The 23,563-nt window shown below is 42.1% G+C and overlaps 1 protein-coding gene across 1 annotated transcript in view; it reads left to right on the top strand.

Annotated features, from left to right (window-relative positions):
• The window catches only part of LOC124719192 (ATPase inhibitor mai-1, mitochondrial-like), a 61,588-nt gene extending 38,731 nt beyond the window's left edge, over window positions 1-22,857 (top strand). Inside the window, exon 3 of the mRNA XM_047244825.1 lies at window positions 22,711-22,857. Coding sequence (XP_047100781.1) covers window positions 22,711-22,857 — 147 coding nt within the window. The remainder of the gene's footprint in view (window positions 1-22,710) is intronic.
• The last annotated feature ends 706 nt before the right edge of the window (window positions 22,858-23,563 follow it).

Here is a 23,563-nt window from a genome sequence, read left to right as displayed (position 1 = left end):
TATATTGATGTCAGTTTCTTGTTGAGTATTTATTATCACACATTTTTGTTATGTTATGTTATTTGATCTAGCACATATTGTCAGTGCATTTTATGATTAAGAATTAGCAATCACACAGAATATTTATTTCTGTGTCTGTCATTGCCACACTTATCTAAAACTCACACCATGTTTCCACAGATGTAATAATTTAGTACGTACGAACACTTGATCATCTTAGATTCTGCATTTCACTCAACATTCAGTTAGCTGCTTAAGTGATCTGAAAGCATGGCTTTATGAAGAATCAGTTTTCCATTGTGTCGATCACATCTTACAGTGATGATATTTATAACACATAATCAGTATTCTCATGTTCTGCTTGATAGTCTGAAAGTACTCTTAAATATTATAAACACTGTTAGGTATAGCGTGTGAGTGGATCTTCAGTCGCAATTATATTCAGCGTGTAATACTAAAAATCAGGCACAATAAAAGATTCAAAGTGTATAACATAATATTGACCCTCACCTGAGAGGAAAGTTTGTTCTTTATATTGTTCAGCTGGTATTCTAGTCCTCATTTGCCATTGTATATTCCATAGTTTCTAAGAATCTGTATTCAGCATCGAGTCCTGTAATAAAGTAAGCTTAGGTTAGTTCCTTGGGGGTGTTTGAAATTGTGTGTGTGTGTGTGTGTGTGTGTGTGTGTGTGTGTGTGTGTGTGTGTGCTTGGCACAATATTGATGGTTAGTTGGTTTGGTGGAAGAGACCATTAGGGAAGGAAGTCGGCCGTGCCCTTTCAAAGGAACCATCCTGGCATTTACTTGAAGCGATTTCGGGAAATCACGGAAAACCTAAATCAAGATGGCCGGACGCGGGTTTGAACCGTCGTCCTCCCGAATGTTAGTCTAATGACAATACTGATGGTCAATAATAAGGCTTGTCATTTGAGCATTTATCCAGTTTCAGATAGTAAGTGGATTGTAAAATTTTTATTGTTGCTACCCCTCAGCATAACTTAAGAGGGTCACTTACTGTACAAAATTTTCATAGACAGAAGGATGTTATGAAATGTGGCAAGCAATTTGGCATTCCTTTTCCATTCAGTTCGAGGTTGATTGGGTAATTAACGGGAGATAATGGTGCAGATGCCATGAACAATGTATTTGTTTAAAGTGTATTGAATGACAATGACTGGACATGTTGTAATCTTTCTGTATTCATTTCCATTCATTTAACATGGTGCTGGGATGACTGGTTTTCTGCATGATTTTTGTGTGTGGGGAAAATCACAGCCTCTTGGGTTTGAGACACGTTGCACAGAAACTGCTTCGAAAGAGCCGATCCTTTGCCATCAGGGGAATGTGGAGCCTCGTCTGTCTGCAGCGAAGTCAAGACACCATGAACGAGCCAGTAGTTTGCTGGCGATTATTTATTTACAAGCTAGACCACGCCCAGTGGTGGAAATGTGTTGGTAAATCAGTCAGTGACACCATGGAGATGGAGCTGTGGAGGCCGTTTTTTAGAAGTGAGAAGGCGTTTTGTTGTGTTATTTGCATTGTACCATGACGCATTGCCTTGGGGGGATTTTGTGTGCTGGAAGGATCCATGCTATTGGGGCGTAACGTATACATTTCTCGCTACTGGTGGGCACGCAGCGTTGATGGGAAGTGATAGCAGGGCATGGAATTAGTGAAAATTAGTGGAGTAAGTGATTACATGCACAGGAGAACAGACTGGAAGAGACATGGAGCTGTGCACATCTTGTGCATATTAGCTGTGTACATTGGAGATGGAGATCAATGCGCGTCCTGGGAGATGAGCAGGATCCGGAGTTGCCACTGCCGCGCGGGATTAGCCGAGCGGTCTCATGGCGCTGCAGTCATGGACTGTGCGGCTGGTCCCGGCGGAGGTTCGAGTCCTCCCTCGGGCATGGGTGTGTGTGTTTGTCCTTAGGATAATTTAGGTTAAGTAGTGTGTAAGCTTAGGGACTGATGACCTAAGCAGTTAAGTCCCATAAGATTTCACACATATTTGAACATTTTTTTGAGTTGCGGCAGCAGCAACGCGCCCTCTGCTGCTCTACGGCAGAGTCATACGTACAGCAGTTGGATTAACCATGGTCGTCGGTGATTAATAATGATGAGCATAAGTAGCAGCATCAGTATGATAGGGCATCTCTTGGTCCGAACTTACAGACGTCTGTATAATCGCCGGCCGAAGTGTCCGTGCAGTTCTAGGCGCTGCAGTCTGGAACCGCGAGACCGCTACGGTCGCAGGTTCGAATCCTGCCTCGGGCATGGATGTGTGTGATGTCCTTAGGTTAGTTAGGTTTAACTAGTTCTAAGTCCTAGGGGACTAATAACCTCAGAAGTTGAGTCCCATAGTGCTCAGAGCCATTTTTTCTGTACAATCGCTTGTCTCAGATCCACCCTTACAGTACTGAGTGTTCGAGTTCTTGATTAACCAGCAGGTTTACAGTCACTGTTTTCATTTGGGATGAAGGAACTTTGAAATACATGTTCAGATAGAAACGTCCATTACGAGAGCTTACCCTTATCGTTCAGTCAAGTAACTTCGGAACCGATAGAAATCCACTAATTAGAATGTACATGGTAGAGTTTTAAGCCATTTCACGATATTTCACAATCTGTTTGTTATGAATATGTTTATTGGATAAACGAATGTGTTAATTGAAAAATTGTTTCTGTTAGTCAGCTTCTTTTCATATTCAGATGGTCTGGGGCCTTAAAAATCGAACTACCGATTTGTGCATATTAAAATGTATAGCTTAGACCTCAAAGACGTGAACAGCTCACAATTAGTTTTCTGGGTGTGGGTAATTTCTGGCACGCAAGTAGTTTCACAGTGTATGCTTACCGTACTGATTTGCTTACGACAAATAGTCGCCCAGCAGAACGACACGGTATTATACCAAGAGCTAGTCCATGATACGACTACCAGTATCACAGTTTGTGTAATCGGTTTCCAAGTTAGACATACATCACATAGTAGAGTATCGAGGTATGGTATTGTGCCCCCCCCCCCCCCAATTACCGAATAATTCATTAAAAGTACGGTCTTCCACAACATGTGCACTACCAACAAAAAAAATGTAAGACTTATGAATCGGAATTTTAGGAACCAGGACCAGAAATGATATGATCAACAACATCTAAGCTAGCATAGCACCCCAGTAGACAAAACTGCAGAATGCTCTCGGGACTACAATTATACGAAAACTTTACTATGTAATAGTTTAAGCCTGCTCGACACACATTACCTGCTTTATACTGCATATATCTGGCAGCAAAACAGCCAGACCCTCTAGAAATACATAGTTATTTTTCGCATTCTCATATTTACAGTCACTTAAATTTTTTCATATTATTGCCAAAGGCTAAAGAGGAATTATATCCCCTACTAGCTTGCTTACAATGAACAGACAGTCATCCAACCCAGAGATAGTGTACAGCAGAACTGTCAGCGTCACTGCTTGGTAACTCATTTAATGTATTTCCAGCTTAAACAATTAAAACTATAGACTTGTAGAACATAAATTTATAGCCACTTATCAGGCCTGATTACCTGGAGTGTATGCGCAGCCACATAACCCAACACTATTTACTTAAATACTCAGGAAGATGCCGGTTAAGACTCCACGTCAGTCTACCTTATCGTTTCTTAAAAGAGTTGACAAACATTGGAATGTGTCTTAGCATGGAAATATGACGAACCAATGATTACTATACACTAATTTCCAGGATTCTGGAAGGCATGACGTCACCATCTGCATGGTTTACCAAATTATGCAATAAACCGCAGAAAACCGTTCGAGTAGCAATTTTAATTTTGTTTATTATTTGATGACTGGTTTCGAGCCTACGCTCATTATCATTCCACTTAAACACAGCTTGCAAATTAGTGCAAGGCTGAACCTCATTCACCTACCTGTGTGTCCTGCCACCCCCCTGGAGATAAGCGAGTACGATAATTAGGCTGCTCTGTGGCTGGAATCTTGAGGATCGGCGACCTGGTGCCAGTAGAACATACGGCGGCGCCTCTGGTTTGCTCCAAAATCGTGATTCAGACACTAAGACTGCCTCGGTTTGCCTAGCGTAGGGCACGAAGAGACCGGTCAACCGGAAATAACACAATTTAAGTCTGATACTAACTTCGTAAACGAAATTGTGGTGTACGCCAAACGAGCAGCCTTTTACCCGATTTCTTGAAAACATTGTGGCATTTCTCAGCCGTCACATTAGCACTTGTATAGATTCAGCCCCTCCACCTACGATTTCGTGAGAGTTTGGGTCCTCAGCAGGTGGAAGGGGCTTAGTCGGGGAGTCAGGAATGGAGGATCGAGTGGCGCAGACGCTGACCAAGAGAGACGGAAGCTGCTGGCCATATGTGGCTGCACTCTGCTGGCTTGGAGCGCAGGCGAGTTTTCGAAATGCACGGTAACGCTATCCATAATCTGAGTATTCGCTTATCACATGTTTGAATGTGCAGTCTAAGCTGGTGACTTAACTCCAACTGGAATTTATTTTCGTTAATCTTGCATCAGCGAGTTGTGCAGATAAGGACATACTGGCGCTTTTACTTCTACACAGTCTTCCTCCCATTAGGATCCTCCCACAGTGTTCATACTGCGCAGTTTGTTAAACTAATTCGAAGGTTAATTGATTTATTTCTTTCATTGTTAAAGTTTGTTTAGTATTTACTGAATTTAAGATAGGTTCAAATTACTCTAAGCACTGTGGTACTTAAAATCTGAGGTCATGAGTCCCCTAGACTTAGAACTACTTAAACCTAATTAACCTAAAGACAACACACACACCCATGCCCGAGGCAGGATTCGAACCTGCGACCGTAACGGTCGCGCGGTTCCGGGCTGAAGCGCCTAGAACCTCTCGGCCACATCGGTCGGTCCCTTTGCTTTCTTCCACGTGACATTCCATTAGACACTTTTCAGTTCGCTATTTCCTATCATACTCGGTGGCTTTTTTCATTCTTAACTGTTCATATACTTTAGTACAGGGTCGTCATATTGCAGTCCGCATGCAGCACCAATCAAGTATTCATACGGCCTGCGGTTCTCAGCATATTTTATAGTAATATGCATTTAGCAACCAAGAGCTGGATACTTGCAGAGACAGTAACATTTTAAGAGGTGTTTAATTTTAATTGACGTTGGTGAATTCGGCCGCGAGGTTACTTAAGGTTGGCCGCTGACCCCGTGGCAGAGGAATAACGCGGCCACCGCGGGGTTAGAGGACGTGAGAACGGGGGATGTGTCATTGTTTGTCTTCAAGCACTGACAACTCACGAGCATGCACAACTCGTACGGATCAGCTGCCACGGTATAAATTTTAACACGGAAATAACAGGTTTCGTGAATTTACAGAGACGGTTATCTTTATACGCGGTACTTATTTGTAGCAAGGAATATGAAATTAAATTAAGGCTGTTGTAATAGAATGTAATGAGTAGAACCAAACTGACATTCAAAGCATGTGATGAACATTTGTGATCGTGGTTCATATTCAAGGACGTGGCCGAAGGGGGGCGGGGGAGGGGGTCCAAGGGATCCGGACTCTCCCTATCACTTAAATGAAATTACACAGGACCCAGGGACCCAGTTGTCGTCTAACGAAACTGGAAGATAAATGGGGCGATCAGGAAGTTACCCTGTTAAGGCGTTGCTGCACCGTATATGCAAAGTAACGCGACTCCGATGCGGTGGTATAAGCACCGACATGTAGGCAAGGGATTAGTCTGGTATTCGTGTCTTGCCGACGTGCGTGCGGTATATGCGGGAACGTGAACTATAGCGACGTTACTGCCAAATGCGCCTAACCAGGACCAGCGAGCTGTTGTTCTTTTCTTGGCTGCTGAAGAACAGAGACCGGTAGACAACCATCGGAGAATGAAAAATATGTGTAGGGCAGCATGTCTGTCAAAAAACACCGTTGTGGAATAGTGCGATAAGGGGTGCTACTGCTTCGTAACAACGCAAGTTTCCATATTGCAAATATAACAGAAAAGTTACGCGAACTCAAGTGGGGGATACTTGAGCACCCGTCCGTAAGTCCTCATCTCTCCCCATGCGATTATCACACCTTCGGTCCTTTAAAAAAGCCTTGAAGTGTCGATGATTCCTGTCAGACGAGGATTTCCTGCAGGCAGTCGTAGACTTCTTCACGTAGCAGGACGCGGTATTTTACCAAATGTGTATCTCCAGCCTGGTGCGTCGGTACAATGATTGCCTCAATGCCCACGGCGATTATACTTGAGTGGCATACCGATTCTGGACTGTACGTCCGTAGAACGGAAACTTCTTGTTCACGCCTTATATTCTGATTTTCAATCCTACGACGAAAAAGGGATACGCACTATCGATAGGCAACGTTACTATCGATAGTTTTAAACTATTGATATGTCGATAGCACTATCGGCTTTCGCCTGTCCCTACTTTAGTCAAGACCAACTATTTTACGTTGTTGCCCTTACTTAAGTTAAGCTTTTGTTTTGTTAAGCGGTTCAGTTCTCACTTGCAGTTTAGTGTGATGTCAGTGTTGCAGTTTATCATTTTTGTGCGGTGTCTTGTTCTCACAGTTTCTAATAACGGGTAAGTTTGTAACAAGAAAGAAGAAAACTGATTTTGATTCGTCCACTAGCGTCATGAAAGTTAAAAATAAAGGGCGTACCGAAAATCCCGTTAGAAACTTCTAGGACTTGGTTCAAATGGTTCAAGTGGCTCTGAGCACTATGGGACTTAACTTCTGAGGTCATCAATCCCCTAGAACTTAGAACTACTTAAACCTAACTAACCTAAGGTTCAAATGGCTCTGAGCACTATGCGACTTAACTTCTGAGGTCATCAGTCGCCTAGACCTTAGAACCAATTAAACCTAACTAACCTAAGGACATGACACACAGCCATGCCGGAGGCAGGATTCGAACCTGCGACCGGAGCGGTCGCTCGGTTCCAGACTGTAGCGCCTAGAACCGCACGGCCACTCCGGCTGGCCTAACTAACCTAAGGACATCACACACATCTATGCCCGAGGCAGGATTCGAACCTGCGACCGTAGCGGTCGCGCGGTTCCACATTGTAGCGCCTAGAACCGCTCAGCCACCTCGGCCGGCTCTAGGACTTGTAGAGAAGATTGAATAAATAATTTTTGAATAGGAAACCAAGTCCGTTCTGCGACGGTTTCATTTCAGATGTGAAACGCGTCCGCGTCTGCTACACTAGAAATTGAAGACACCAGGTGGGATTTACCAGAACAAGCCACGCTTCTTAGCTACAATGTGTGTAACAACGTTGGTGGTTGCCACATCGAGTCGCTGTTGTTGTGCGCCAGTACTGTTCTGTACGTACAGTTTGATGGACTCTTTTTTGTTCTGGACTAATGTAAACAAGTAATACTAAGCTATTAATAGAAACGCAATGTTCTCAAGTGATAAATGGATGTTTCGTTATGTTTCCTCCCGAACTGTTACCTAATAATTGTACTGCGTCACACCTAATTCATTTCCTCAAGCAGAAGTGTATGAGTTAAACATTTGAACTGAAACAGTCGAAGAACGGAAAACTACGTTCCCAGGCATGATCTTCTCTCAGATATTATGTACTCACTCCCCCCTACAAGTCCTAGAAGTTGGTAACGGGAATTTCCGAAAACTCTGTATGTACACACTGCTAAAATACCATAATTACCCATCTTTAGCAGTTTAACGTTAGCATTGTAGTCGTTATTTGGAGACTGGTAAAACTTAGGGGTTGAAATATTTCACATGGCAGCGAAGGGTAAACATCATTGCAAATAACATTAAAGTAAAATGAGTGCATAAAAATACGCTTGGATTTGACTATGAAGTCCACAAATCGCGCAGACCATAAAAAATATCGCCCAAACGATGCTGGTTGCATTTCTTTGACAAATTTGCTAAAATTCTATCATTATTAGACCAAATCTGGTCATCCGGTTTTTTCTCATTTATGAAAACCGGTTCCCATACGCAACGATGGGGAGAAATTATGGAGAGCAGAAGGAGTATGTGATGAGAGCACATTTTTTAGTTCGCCCGTTTCTAAAACAGTTCTTCAACAGGCTACTTGAATTCGTCCGAGTCGAATGCGTCCTACAACTCCCCTCCCACCCTTTCGTCCAAAAACTATTTACGCTATTGCCATACTATAATAACTAAACCCATAAATTCCCTGGACAATTAAACAGAGTTCCATCTTTTGTTGTGATGCATTTTGTTTTATTCGAAAACAGTGAACAACATCCCTGTTTTTCACATTCTCCACCGAACGGGGTAGCCGTGCGGCTTGAGGTGCTGAGCTATCAATCTCTGGATTTGGGAGGCGATGTTGTTCGAATCCATCCGCCGGCAACTGTGGATATGGTTTTCCGTGGTTTCCTATTTTCAGTTTAGTCAGATGCCGGGGTTGGTCCCTTACTATATGTCACAGCCAATCCCTTCCGAATTGCTTTCTTTCCTGGTAGATCCCAGTTGCCTTAAAGATGCAGCCTCTCTGCTTAAATTAAGAGTGTTGCATCGAAGACGAGCCGAACATCTGTTCGGAGATTCGTGGCCATATTTACATTGGAAGGCGACTAGCGATAGTCATTTGGTACAACATATCTTTGCATACAGATGGCTCACTTGTGGAACAGCGATATATCTTGCTTTCAAGTTTTACTACAAGAATATGTTGTGTTGTGAAATGCATAGATATAAAAAAAAAGAATGGAGATGTCATTACAACATAAACTTGAAGCCGACGTCCGCCATGTTAAGAAGCCCAAAGGATTAGGTTCGCCGCAGTGACATTTCTTCGTGACGTCACTCTGACGCGTCCGTGCCCCGTTTGGACCGTGTAGGGTGCTTTGATTTTGTGGAAAGTAGTCGTTTCGTCAAGAATCCCAGCTTGCGTTGTTTTCGGGTGTGCTAACCGATCCTATCGTAATCTAAAGTTTAAAGGAATGAGATTCATTCGTTTAAACGGCAGTATTTTCTTTCGTATAGATAAATTTTGAGTGCGCTGTTCACTTCTTTATTGTAGACGTTTTATTTTTGTCATTTGACTTTAGCTTGCCTTTATATTCGTTCTCTTCTTCCCTGCGTTTCTCGTTGCCTTTCAAATCGCAAACACTTCGACATCCGAGCCACGCTGTATCAACGGTCTCGTCCCCGCACAACACACGGCTACTTTACGCGCTGATTGTTTGGGCAGCGTCTCATGCCCTAAATTCCCCCCGCAGATAATCATCATTGTTCACATTTCCTCCCCCTGTAAAAAAGATTCTGACTTCAACATCCGGAGACAGTGGTCATGTGTATGTGTGTGTGTGTTTAGTGTGCGTAATTTTATGAATGTGTACGTGTGCTTTGCTTCCTTTCTGAAGAAGGCTTTGGCTGAAAACTTACGTGAACGCTCTTCTCATCGTGGTGTTTGCTGTTCTGTGGGTGAGTGGCAATCTATCCATTTCATAGTGTAGTTATTCCCTCGTGAAGTTTGTTTTAAATAAACTGCATTTCATCAGGAACAATGATGTACATAATTACAGTACCAGAAGAAAAAAAATGACATTCATTACACTACATTAAGGTTGTCTGTGGCACAAACAGGGTTTGAGAGATGGCATGAGCCCCCTCTCATATTTCTATCTTACGATTTTCCTCTCTAATTGCATGCGGTGAAAAGTTGCTATTCCTTCACACGCGGACTTCCCACGCAGCGTCTTTCGTCACCCAGGTGGTCCGGTGACAGACGGGCTCCGCTGATCTCGAGAGGGTTAAGCCGACGGGTGTGAGGGAGTCGAGTGAATGCTTTCCAGACGCCGACATTGTCAAGAGACACGCCCGCAGGGGCCTGAAGTAGCGGCTGGTCTAGAGGTTCCGTTACTTCGCAGAAACTGAGCGAAAACACTTTCTGGCGGGCTACCAGCGAGGCGTGGGAATGACTTGTGTACCCAGGCAGTTGTGGCGGGAAAATTCCCGCGCTTTCTGCAAAATAGTAACTGTGATTGGCTTGCTCAGGGCATAGCTCCGTGACGTAGCAAAATCAGCGCAGAAATTGGCGCCAAGAATCTCCATTGGTAGAATGGTAGTGCTCCGGCAATAGAGTGGAATTTTCCGCCGGTTTTCGAGTTGCTGATTGGAACGTTTAACCACGGCCACTGTCGTGGGGGCGGGAATGTTCTGTGTTCGACCTGTACGGGTGCTCTGGGTAGTCGGCTCTCGCCTTTCGGTCGGAGTAGGTTACAAGACTGAGCCCTCGCCGCTCTGGACAGCCGGCCTTCCGTTGGCTGTCTAATATACTTTTATTTAATTGTAACTGTTTGACGAAGTTGCTGAAGTTTCGACTTCAACGTAACTTTCCGAGTACAGTTGGCAATTGAGCATTCTGCGTACAAGCGGCCTATGTTGTCTGTCTTGAGCAGTTTTGGCTAAAGTTGACTGTATCGGAGTTACAGTGTGACTTCGCTTGTTAAAATCAATCACTGTACCATCAGTGATTGTGTGGCGAGCCTTCTTCGTCTCCGTCAGAGGCGCATTTGTATTGCTAGGAAGTCTTTAGTCTGGAACAACCAAACCAGGATAATTCGTTTCGGGCTATACTCGCGATATTATCATCACCACGACAGGACGTCGAAGCAACCAGCCATCGCCTCCGGTACGCCAGATCGTGTTCTGGCAGTTAAGAAGACAGTTTGGTAATGTATGTCCGCAGCACCGGCAGATAGGGATTTTCCCAGGTGATAATCAGAGCTCAGCAGAGCGTGCCTGTTCGTCTTTTTCTAACTTTGTTCTGTCTTGGGTAGCAGCAATTAATGTTGGGTTAGCTGTGTGTCTCTCTTAAGATTTGAGTGGCAAGGAATTGGCTCCACATACGGCTTCGTCAAATACCCCACAATCTAGTTTAGGGACAACTTCACCTTCACAGCGTTTGTTTGAGTATCCAATTTGAGCCAATTTGATGTATTATAAATGTTTCATGTGTTTTTGTTTATTATTTTGTGTTTAGTCTTAATAAATCATATTGTTGTTTTGGACAGAACTTTCATTCTGTTAATCGGTAGAGCAACTCTATCATTTCTCACTACGCTAATGAAACCTTCCTTTATTTAACTTATTTATCAAATTAAATTATTGCAGGTGCCAAACTCTTTTCTACTCCACTTGCAGGGTTGATTACAGTCAGTTTGCGTATATTTTTTAATCCATGTGCAACACCAAAAGTCGGAGTTAGAATAAGGGGAGGCTTAGAGCATCATTTACATATGTAGATTCTAGAAGAATTTAGTGTTAAATACACTGCTAGCCCCGGCACCTCGCAGGTTCACAATGCTGCAACCAAATGTTTTGATCATTACCCATTGATACAGAATCCTCGATAGAAAGCAAAGTAAAACTTGAAACTAAACTGAAAACGTCTCTCTTTGACAATTCCTCCTATTCCGCAGAAGATTATCTATTATTGTAATGTGTAAATGACTTCCATTGTACTAGAGGGAGCTGTAGAGGGCAAAAACTGTAGAGGAAGACAGAGATTGGAATACGTCAGGCAAATAACTGAGGACGTAGGTTGCAAGTGCTACTCCGAGATGAAGAGGTTAGCGCAGGAAAGGAATTCGTGGCGGGCCGCATCAAACCAGTCAGTAGAAAAAAAAAAAAGTGTGAATGGTGATGGGTAGGAATTACTAACATGTGTCTGTCTTAAATTAAAAAACGAAAAAACTAATAAATGATCAGCATGGAGGCATCTTTAGAAAAAAATGGTGTCGATATATAATGACTCGTTCCACATGATTACGATCTGTCGTGCAAATGAGACATGGAGCATGAAACTAACTAAATAACTAACTGGCTATTGGTATATCACAAAGCCTTAATCACATTTATAGCATTCTACAATGCTGGAAGATGTTTAAAAAATTGTATCGTTGTTTTACCGTGAAAATTGGCCACACATTGAATGACGCATAATATGCAAGACTGCAAAGTGAGAAGATGTGTAAACTACAGTGAGACTAATCCACGGACAATCTAACAAAGCAAGGACTCTATTCCGCATGGAAGTATGCTTCTGCGCAGTTCTGTTTCTTTGACATTTCAGTAATTATTCACTTACTTGGCATGCACGAGATACGACAGCCTGCATTGCTTCCTTCCTCACAGCGCACATTTATGGGATAACAAAGGACACCCAGGTAAGTTTTTTACAAACTTGAACATTAAACATGTTGTGCATACGAGTTGAAAGCTGAAAATACGACGAACAAGAAGCAGTTCCAATAAGCAAACAAGCATTGGTTTCGGAATTCCAGCTTATTTGCTATCGATCGAATATGTTAAAAGTGGAATAAAATGCATTACCAATGCATCCTTTTCACATCACATCCTTCTCTTCTTGGTTATTCGAAATACGCCAACAAAAACAAGTAACATTAACGAGGCCAAATGCGTTGCATTACAACAACAAATACGCATTAAAGAACAGAAAAACGTTTGAAAGTGGCTTCCTTACTCTATGTCATACATGTAAGCACTGTAATTTTTAGTATTAAAAACATCTGTTCCGTGCACACGACAGAAATAATGAACAAGAAGGAATCGCAAACAGTAGTTTGCTAATGTTTTGGGCTATTTAAGATCGCAGCAAGCCACGCCCACTCTGGTTTCAAAACAACGTACAGCGTACATTCATAGCGCCAAATCGCTTCTCTTTTTACCTCCATGGTGAAATGTCTTATTCGTAATGTCCTTGGAACAGTGAGCCCAACCGTCACACCTCTAACGTAGTTGTAAATAAACGTCATGTGAGCGACAAGGTATGTTGTACATCGTAAAGACGTTTGCATTAGAAGTCGAGTTGAACTTGATGCGTGAATCAATGTTAAGATCCCAAAACTGTAGTTCACAATACCTGTGAATTCCGTTTTGTTTAGTAACTAAATTTGGTTGTTACAGTTTCAGGTTGACTGTTGAAATAATAATCTCAAATAGTTTCTAATAACTTAAGAAAATTGAAGAATTTTAATGAAATGAAAGATGTTTTAATAAAATTTGAGACTGGATTGAGGAACGTGGAATGCTTTGATATACTAAAGAAATTCTGACTTGGTTCCACATAAGTCGTAAATTTAAATACAAAACTGTAGAAGACAGATGGCTATTGCCAAAAAAGATATGAATCCATTTAAGTTTATCCGTTATTCTACCCAACATTAACATTCTTCTTCTCTGTGATACTGAATCTTATATTAGAAGACTGCGCAATGTTTTGTAGCAAAGAGGCAATACATTACATTCGAATTTCTATTCGTTTGGCAATAGAGTGGAGTTATCATATTGCCAAATAAATGTTTTACTTAATTTTATCCATAGTTGTCAGTGTTTGTTCCATGATTGTATTACTTTCGTAAAATAAGGAAAACCACCTTGAGTCACAATCGTGATTTTATTTCAGTACACGATGCATTTCGAGCCCTGGGGACCTATCTTTAGGTCCTTTAACAGACTTCATCAGTTTTCTTTTTCAGACGTAGGTTAATTCTGATCCTGATAAGATTACGACGGTGTATTAGAATATGGCACATTGCGAATATAAGTTTACAAAACTGAGACAAATCGAAAAACACCTCACTGTTTCTGGTAGTGGATACAGGGTTTCAAAGTACAATATCAGCAAATATGTTTATGTGCATATACACACATTGTACGTAAGTATATAAATGCACATAAATATGGTTACTCACACTGTGCTTCAAAACCATACATCCACTACTTTCCATTTGTGTTAGTTTTGTAAACTTATATTTACAAAGTGCCACTTTGTAATGTACTATTGTAACCTTACCAGGACTAGAATTAACCTAAATCGGAGAAAAAAAACTCAGAATACGCTCAAGAATTCTGCATAACAGTCGCGGAATTGCGACATACGATTTGTAACAGTTACCATAAAGTTAAACATGGAACTAGGAATACAGACACCTGGAGTCTATAGCATCAGCTGCGAGTGTAGCAAACAGTACATCGGCCAGATGCAGCGATGCATATCGCAGCACTGCTCAGAACACGTAAGTAGCGTTCACCAATGCCAGAAGGAGAAATCTGCAGTGGCGGAACAGAGTCTCAAGGTAAACCATATATTTGATTGTGCAGGGCGAACAGGTTATGAGATTCCATCTTCTAACTGACTGTGAAGATACTAGTCCATGATAACCTTGTCAACCGCGATAACGGTTTCCAGCTTAGAACCGCACAGGATACAGCGATATGAAAAATACGACGACACTCCGATGCGAAACCACCGAAGGCAGCGGACGGAATTGACAAGCCCCACCAGGACGCGACGCCCGCACAGGCCAGCACGCAGGAGCGCCCACCACCGGGGCGCGCGATTGGTACTCCAACGCAGAGGAGCCTGCGGTACAGCGGCTATTAACAACCAGACAGGACCTGAACCTTTGCCGCAGAACAAAGCCTTGACTCGAGTAACAACCCAAGACTTCAGCATGAATTTTTGTTCGTGATACGAATTTGTATCCGTTGTTAACCAAACAAAGCTACGTGTCTGATGAGGACTCGATTAGGCAGAAAGAGACGTAAATTATCAGTTTCTGTCTCCGGTTCTTCGGCCGACGTTCATCTAATGATTTCTCTGACGTTTCGCCAGCACGAGTGGCTGGCATTGTCAAAGCTTCACCCTCCCTTGCCCTCCATTGCCGGCAATGGAGGGTGAAGCTTTGACAATGCCAGCCACTCGTGCTGGCGAAACGTCAGAAAAATCATTAGAGGAACGTCGGGTGAAGAACCCGAGACAGAAGCCAATAGGCAGTTTGTCAACAAGTGGCCACGAAAGCCTTAACAATTTTTAAATGTTCACCAGAATAAATTTACAAGGCCGAATGTCCGAACTTGGAAATATATGACTGTTTAGCACTGTTCCGGAAGCCCATGAAGCTTATATTACCCCTGAGAAGTAAACCACGAAACGAAACGAAACAATCAATGCACAAGTGTAAAACGCCATGAAGAAAAGTTACGGTGATGCACGAGGAGTAGAACCCAGTAGCTGTATGAATTGTTAACTGAGCACAATCAGATGTCAGATATTAAACATGTCCACCAATAGCTTGATACTGGAACCTGAAAAGACGATACGAATGATTTTTGCCAGGGATTCGAACCTGGCAACTTTCGCTATTGTCTTGTAGCTACGAACAGACACGAAATATTTATTGTTTCTTCACCAGTAGCGAGATGTGCACTTGTTCAGTTAGGGGTAACTCAACGAATAGTTCCATGCTGCGTGGGACTCCAACCCCGCACATATCGTCATTCTTGATCCCACACGAAGAGGTGTTAACTATCGGATTCTCTTTCACCAGTAGTTAGGGTCGCGCCGTTCGTAGAGAACTGGAGGGTTTTGCCATCGTGAGGAAAAAACAAAATGATGGGACAGTATCATCTCGAAAGGTTGAAATTCAGAGAAAAATTGGAATTGGAGCTCGAATCCCAGTCCAGTGCCAATATTTTCAAAGTCTCAAAATCACTTAGAATAAGAAATGAAGGTCGTGTGACCTTACATAACGATTGGTTCGTGAACTAAAATAACATTACCAGCGTATGGAAGCTCAGTAGGGAAAGAGTTTCTGCAAGCAGCGACTTCCGCCTCTGACAGCCAAAACTAATCCAACTCTGTTACGCTCAGTAGCGAATGGACATGTTTAATGTTGATTTGGAACCACGGCACAGTCCTACATTCTTTACTTTGTGTTACTGGAGGTGAAGAGGGTATGTTTGTGGCTGTTAAAAACTGGTATCCCCAGCGGGAATCGAACACACACCTTACCCATTACAAGCTAGCCTCAGTCCAACCGGTCACCGAATTTCAAATCTGTTAGCATCATGTTTTTATCATGATGGGGTACGCAGCGTATGGCACGAGAAATTTCGACTTCCACTTCAGCTGTTGTTGTGAAAAACCTATTCGTGGTCTAGTAGTCAATGTCATATCGTGTGAACGCAGACTGTGATGTGAAACCCAGCCTTTTCCTTTCTTTTTTAGGCCATATTCCATCTGTCTGCTAGGAGCATCAGGCTGACAGAAAGTCGGAAACAGTTTCTTTCATTTTATAACCAGCTAGTAAAAACAAGTCTTGCGGAAACACATTTGTGAAAGGGTTCATGAGCATCTGTCATGGTAAGACCAATTTCAGCTACATCAGCGACCGCTTTGTACTGACTGGCGTTCGCTCAAGTGAACGTGACGCATCTGGCATAGAGCCTATAATCTCCAGAGGACTTTTCTGCACCCAAATTAGCAAGTATAACATTATGTAATGTTGTGTATGTTATAATACTATGTTTCAGCGTGCTCTGTGGCGGTTTGTAGTGTAGATCGTGGCATGACAAGTTGAATGTTTCTCGTTTTCGACGTTTGAGGGCGGTCGTTTATCCATTAGAAAACGGAGTCTAAAACGGAGTAAAGTCTAGCATTTGTGACATTGTGTTCTGTTTATGTTTAATAAAAGGGTGAAAGCAATGTATGCAATTCGAAACACCTGTGCCCTGTATGGAGTGAGTGCTATCGAAAAAGTCAAATTTTATCGTTTAAAATACGTTCGTTTTGAGATAAATTAATCACCGCATTCAGGAACAGAAACATACATTGAAGAAGGGGGTTTCTGCAATTTACTACTATGGTAAAAGGCAGTGGATCCGATAATTGGCAAGCGTGACAACCAATTAACCTTCGTGCGACACTTGCCCCCAGTAGTCATTTTGAGGTCAAAAGAAAGGAAGGGGTATTACGGTACAACACATTGTCGAAAAGGAGATTAGATAGGAAGCAAAATCTCGAACTGGGGAGAATGGGGAAGGAAGTCATCTGTGCCCTTTCAAAGGATTGATCCTGTCATTTGGCGTAATAGGTTTAAGTAGGTTACTAGAAACCTAAATCAGTGTAGCCTGATAGACGTTTGAAGTACCGTATGGTAACTTGATAAGGAGAAAATAGTGAGTAACCTATAACAAACATTATCTCAGACGATGGTCTGTATATGTCCACAAAATGTATTGTTATTGACATGCATCTGGAGGGACAGAGAAGGTGTTTTGTCTTACGAACTGCTTCACAGGGACTTGTCCTTCGCAGTTGACGTTTGTTATCAACAAATGAGATGCCTTGCAGTCGCAGAGTAGCAAATGCGACCTAGAAGACAGCACCAAGGAACTTGGTTGGCAAACGCCTACTGCACATCTTATAATCTGGCATCCGCTTAACTTTCTTGCCCCTTACGAATCAACCACAAACAACGTTGGTTTTTGTTTTCTTTAGTTTGTTTTGCTTTGGCGATTGATCTTTAGACGTGGTTTAACTCAGAATCCGCAAATCGCTACATGTGTGGAACCATAAACCTACTTCGCATCATCAGACGGATATAGACAACCAGGTGGAGTATGTTGTTGACAATTTCTTTGATATTTGTGTCTGTTTTGTTCAATAACTTAACGGGAAACGCTGTCAGTATGCAGTACACTAATACAACTGGTGTCTCATCGTGAAACCATATGACAAATGGCTGTCTTAATTAAGCGTGAAGTCTCTTGTCATACTAAAGTAGCTATACCGGACCACAACGTAAATATGACAATATGACTGTCAGAGAACTTGCTAATAAAACGCATTTAACAGACTATTCAGAGATATGATTTTATTAAAGGATTTGTGTATTTTCAGTAGCAGTCCTAAAGTATTTCATGTTTCTTACCTCTGGATCTTTTTATGTTTTTTACCTCTGGATCTATTGAGCAAGCAATAAAGGTAACAAAAGAAAAAATCGGAATAGGAATTAAAATCCATGGAGAAGAAATAAAAACTTCGAGGTTTGCCGATGACATTGTAATTCTGTCAGAGCAGTTGAACGGAATGGACAATGTCTTGAAAGGAGGATATAAGATGAACATCAACAAAAGCAAAACGACGATAATGGAATGTAGTCGAATTAAATCGGGTGATGCTGCGGGAATTAGATTAGGAAATGAGAGTCTTAAAGTAGTAAATGAGTTTTGCTATTTGGGTTCAAAAATGGTTCAAATGGCTCTGAGCACGATGGGACTCAACTGCTGTGGTCATCAGTCCCCTAGAACTTACAACTAATTAAACCTAACTAACCTAAGGACATCACACACACCCATGCCCGAGGCAGGATTCGAACCTGCGACCGTAGCAGCAACGCGGTTCCGGACTGGAGCGCCTAGAACCGCACGGCCACCGCGGCCGGCTGCTATTTGGGGAGCAAAGTAACTCATGATGGTCGAAGTAGAGAGGATATAAAATGTAGACTGTCAATGGCAAGGAAAGCGTTTCTGAAGAAGGGAAATTTGTTTACATCGAGTATAGATAAAGTGTCAGGAAGTCGTTTCTGAAAGTCTTTGTATGGAGTGTAGCCATGTATGGAAGTGAAACGTGGACGATAAATAGTTTAGACAAGAAGAGAATAAAAGCTTTCGAAATGTGGTGCTACAGAATAATATTGAAGATCAGAAGGGTAGATCACATACCTAATGAGGAGGTATCGACTAAAATTGGGAAGAAGAGAAATTTGTGGCACAACTTGACTAGAAGAAGGGATCGGTTGGTAGGACATATTCTGAGGCGTCAAGGGATCACGAATTTAGTATTGGAGGACAGCGTGGAGGGTAAAAATCGTAGAGGGAGACCAAGAGGTGAATACAGTAAATAGATTCAGAAGGATGTAGGTTGCAGTAGGTCCTGGGAGACGAAGAAGCTTGAACAGGATAGAGTAGCATGGAGAGCTGCATCAAACCACAACGAAAACAACCACTGGATCTACTGATTTTTGAATATAGTGAGACATCTTATGATGACAAAATTTCTGAAGACGTTCTTCTGAGTTCGATATAGCCGTTTGTAGCTCTGATACGGAGGTAAAATATTACTCTCATGTCAGCTTGGAACTGGAAGCTACTGCCTCTTACTCATTACAGTGCATCGACGTTTTCATGGAGCAACCGATCAACCGGAGCCTTCATCTCCCCATTGCCTTTGTGATGGTTGATACAGATAATTTGCAATGTAGACAAGAGATTAGTTGCAGTTGCTGCGTGAAAGTAATCTTCCCTCTCTGTAAATATTGGTTTGATAAGTCGGTGACTCACCAAGTGGAATTCATTCAGAATCTTTGATTGGTATGTCAAAAATTATCAAGTGATTCTTGCAAGATAATTCTCTGTCATTCCTGGAAGTAACAAAACTATCACAGCGTCACCAGACATGTTGCAGTATATTGTCATGACTCTATCATGTCGTAGCAGGACGTATATGTTTCTACAGGCAAAATCTTTCTTGAGCGAGCTGACAATTTAGGAGTGCATCTCGTGCATCAACAGTGCAGCGGCTTAATTACTTTTCCTATGACTTCATGAGGAGTATTCTGTTATTTATTGTGAGGGAGAAGAATGGAAACTTGCACAGACCAAGCAAAGACTGCGATTTACTGGCAGAACACTTTAGAAAATGCAACATATCTACTAAAGAGACTGCTTACACTATGCCTGTCCGCTCTCTTTTGAAGTGTTGCTGTGCAGCACGGGATCCACATCAGTTAGGATTGACGGAGGGCCGCCCGGAGTGGCCGAGCGGTTCTAGGCGCTTCAGTCTGGAACCGCGCGACCGCTACGGTCGCAGGTTCGAATCCTGCCTCGGGCATGGATGTGTGTGATGTCCTTAGGTTAGTTAGGTTTAAGTAATCCTAAGTTCTAGGGGACTGATGACCTCAGATGTTAAGTCCCATAGTGCTCAGAGCCATTTGAACCATTGACGGAGGACGCCGAGAAAGACCAAAGAACGAAAGAAGGCCAGTTCGTTTTGTATCATCGCGAAATAGGGAAGAGAGTGCCACGAATACGACATGCGAATTGGGGTGGCAATCATTAAAACAAGACGTTTCTCATTGCGACAAGATCTACTCATGAAATCTCAATTATCAGCTTTCTCCTCAGATTGCGAACACATTTTGTTCGTGCCCATCTACAGAGAAAGAAAAGATAATTATAACAAAATAAAACAAACCAGAGCTTGCACTTTTGAATTGCGAAGCAATCATGTAGATGTAGATACATCGGTTGACAGTTCGTGCAGACCGCAGTAAAGTGGCTTTTTGTATTTCGATTTTCAGGCCCTCGTGTCTGGTAACTTTTCCCAGGTTTTTGTCGTCGATTGTGCTATCACCTGACATGCCAATGTCAGTGATCCACCCTGTCTCTTTCTCCACAGTTGTCTTGTCTAGTGCATTGTGTTCCAGCATTCGATCTGTCTGACGTCGAAGTCCCGCAGAAATTTGGCACCTTTGTTTTCGACCATTTTTATAGCTTTTGGTCCCACCAATTCCTGCCAGCTGCAGATGATAGTTTTGGCATTAATTCTAGCGGATTATCTCTGCCGCAGCATTTCGGCTCTGCATGTAACCAGTCACGGCGATCTCTTGCAACAGCTCAAGATGTGGACGATTGTTTCCTCAGATTCTTTGCAGAGTGTGAACTTTGGGTCTTCTGCTGATTTCTAGATTCTAGCCTTGATGACGTTAGTTCTGAGGGTTTGTCCCTCTGCAGAAAAAATGAGTGCTTCAATTTCCATCTTTAGACTTCCGCTGGTCAGGTTTTCTTTCCTCGTCTATTTTGTTTGACATATTCTCCAAAACCTGCCCATGTATTGCTGAATTACTCAAGCTGTCAGTCTACTACTGGAGCGCACTATTTCGGTGTTGTTTCTTGGTTTACTGTACTTTGAGAAGCATTTTATTGTTGACTTCAGTAATAGACGATTCTTAGCTATTTTTCACATAGTCCACCAATGCATGTAACTCTTTGAACAGTTCTCGGGTATCCGACCGGGTAGGGTCGTAATTTCTCCCGGTCGGACACCCGAGAACTGTTCAAATTGGATACCCGCGAACTGTCCAAATTGCAAATACGCCGGGAAAACTTCAGATCGCATGTAACTCTTGTTCCGTTGTCCGCCTAACTTGCTAGAGTCCTCCACTGCCAGTTTTTCTGGGCAAGCACAGCCTGTTGACATAACTTTGAGGGTGAAGTGCATGCCGGACTGTGATGAGTTTTCTTGTCCACATTATCCAGTTCTACTTGGGTCCAGCTATTACTATTATTATTATTATTATTATTATTATTTTCGGTCACAAGCCTCTCAAATACCAACTTGAAGCTATGCTCACTAAAATTACATAGAATCAGACAACAATGACAATACAAATGTAGTAGTATGCTTTGCTTGAAAATTTATCTTCCGTACAGGAAATTGAGCATGGCGTTCAACTGGACCTTGTGCCCCCATAGCTTGGTTTTCCCGCTTGCTTCTTGTTCTGAAACTACCTACTCCTGATCTGAGTCTTTCTCACAGCAAGGTATTAGGCATTGGGCAACTATAATGCGCAAAACGATGTTGGCAAGATTTGCGTCTAATTATCACAGTCTTGCATTTTCAGCTGTTATAATTGTTACTGTGTTTCCCTGTATTACAGACATGGTCACTTGTATAAGTAATTCTTAACGTAACTTCGTCTGCTATAGGAGGCATCCAAGCGGATAGGAAATGACGTGAGCCTGTCAAATGAGGAGCAATTAATAGAAATGTTCTGGGAAGTCCGTCTGCTGCACTTATTCAAATTTTGTTGCGAAATTTAGCTTCATTTTGAAGCCAATTTTCTTCTCGTTATTTGTCACGGAACACATATATTATTTTTAACAGCTGATCGCTTCGTACGGGAGCGACGTTCTTCGCACATCGATATACAAGGACTCTCACTAGGTTCCCATTCTCTGTGTTTAAAGTTTTCTTATGACGCGTCGTTTGGTTGTCTGAAAATAGTTTTGCATCTGAAAATAACTTTGTAAGTCTCTAGTGTACCTTTTGATGGCCTCAGATGCTACAAACACGTGTTTCGATGCTATACTGGTAGTGGCACTCAGTACTAAGATTGACGCTACTGGGAAAAAAGTCATATTACGTGTATATTGCTGATATTTTTATGAAACAACAGTGGCGCTTTTCGCAAGCGATTGTAAGCTGTTTAGTTCACTGTAGTTATTTTCCTGTATACAGCAGAAAGGTGTGTAGTCAGACAGTACAGGTACTGTTCGTACCACAAACGATACTGTAAACGCCGAACGGTGTATAAAACTGCCTAAAACAGTACGTATCGGAGCCAAGATGAGTCGATATGGAACCGTTATCCATGAAACGAAGAATATCTTCAATTTATTTCAGAGCTGATCAGTAGCCAAATACCGTGAAAATTAATATTGCATATAGTGAATACTTCACTAATAAATACCTTTGTAATAGTCACACGGTGCTATTTTAGTTTCATACACTTTTGGCTCGAATTGGAATGTGTACTATTTGGTCCTTTGGTTAACTGTGTTTCGAATACCTTAGCAACATAGCTCACAGCTTTTTAGTTTTATATTGTTTAAATTTTTATTCCTAAAAGTTTGTTCTTTCTGTGAAACGATTTGAAAATATTATTCTTTATCTATCATGCCACTGCCATAAATTGGATCCTTTTGTCGTGCGAAATGTCATGGTCTGGCCTAACAGTATGCCTTGGCATTAAATTCTGTATGCACGCTTTATGATTATTTTGCTATGTTGCAGGATAGCGAACTTATCAACAAATTGAAAGAGAGGAGGCTCAAAGAAATTCAGGAACGTAAGGATGAAATAAAACAACATGAGAAGGCTATAGCTGACGCAAAACGTGAACTTGAAGAACTCGAGAAGAATTTAGAAGCTGACGAGTAATGTTGCACATACTTTAAAATACGTTTGTAGCAAGAAAAGATTTGGAAAATTCAATGTTGCAGGAAATTAGTTAAAATACACGCTACTTACAAGTGCTCTTTCAGTTTTAAGCTTCAGTGGAAAGCTAAATTATTTTTTCAGCTACGCCTTACTAATACGCAGCCCGGAGTGGGTTTTAAATTCCCTCCTCTTGCGCGAGCGTCCGTAAGTTGAAGCGTCTGCCACCAGATCGCGCTAGTGACGCCGGTGTTGGAGACTGCAATACTTGAAACAAATTGTCTGTATCACACAAACCCCCAAGTAGGTTCACAGACCTTTGTGTAAGCGGTGTATAAAACATCGTGAATCGTTCAGTTTGACGATACGAATAATAAGTGAACATCTTTTCGTATTGTTTTGTCGGCGGCACGTTTGGCGCATGAATACACTTTGGAAGTAGATCCACAGTGAATTCATTGATCAGTATAGTGTGGTGTGAGTGGGGTCGGTGTGGTAAAAATTGGTAAATTTGTGTATCGGAACATCGTAAAGTCGAAGCGATTCGACTTTCAGTCGTGTGGTTATGCATCTAAGGATATATTTTTGGTTATTCGCCGCGATCCTGCTTGGATACACCAGCGCAGAAGACGTAAGTAAACAACTGTGGCTGTCGTAGAGAAGATAATACCTAGTCTCTGTGTGTAGTTCGTTTTGTCATACCTCAGAA

Source organism: Schistocerca piceifrons, chromosome 1 (assembly GCF_021461385.2).
Source record: "Schistocerca piceifrons isolate TAMUIC-IGC-003096 chromosome 1, iqSchPice1.1, whole genome shotgun sequence".
Taxonomy (NCBI): Eukaryota; Metazoa; Arthropoda; class Insecta; order Orthoptera; family Acrididae; genus Schistocerca; species Schistocerca piceifrons.
The sequence above is the reverse complement of the archived record's forward strand: the minus strand, read 5'-3'. Positions and strand labels throughout refer to the sequence as shown.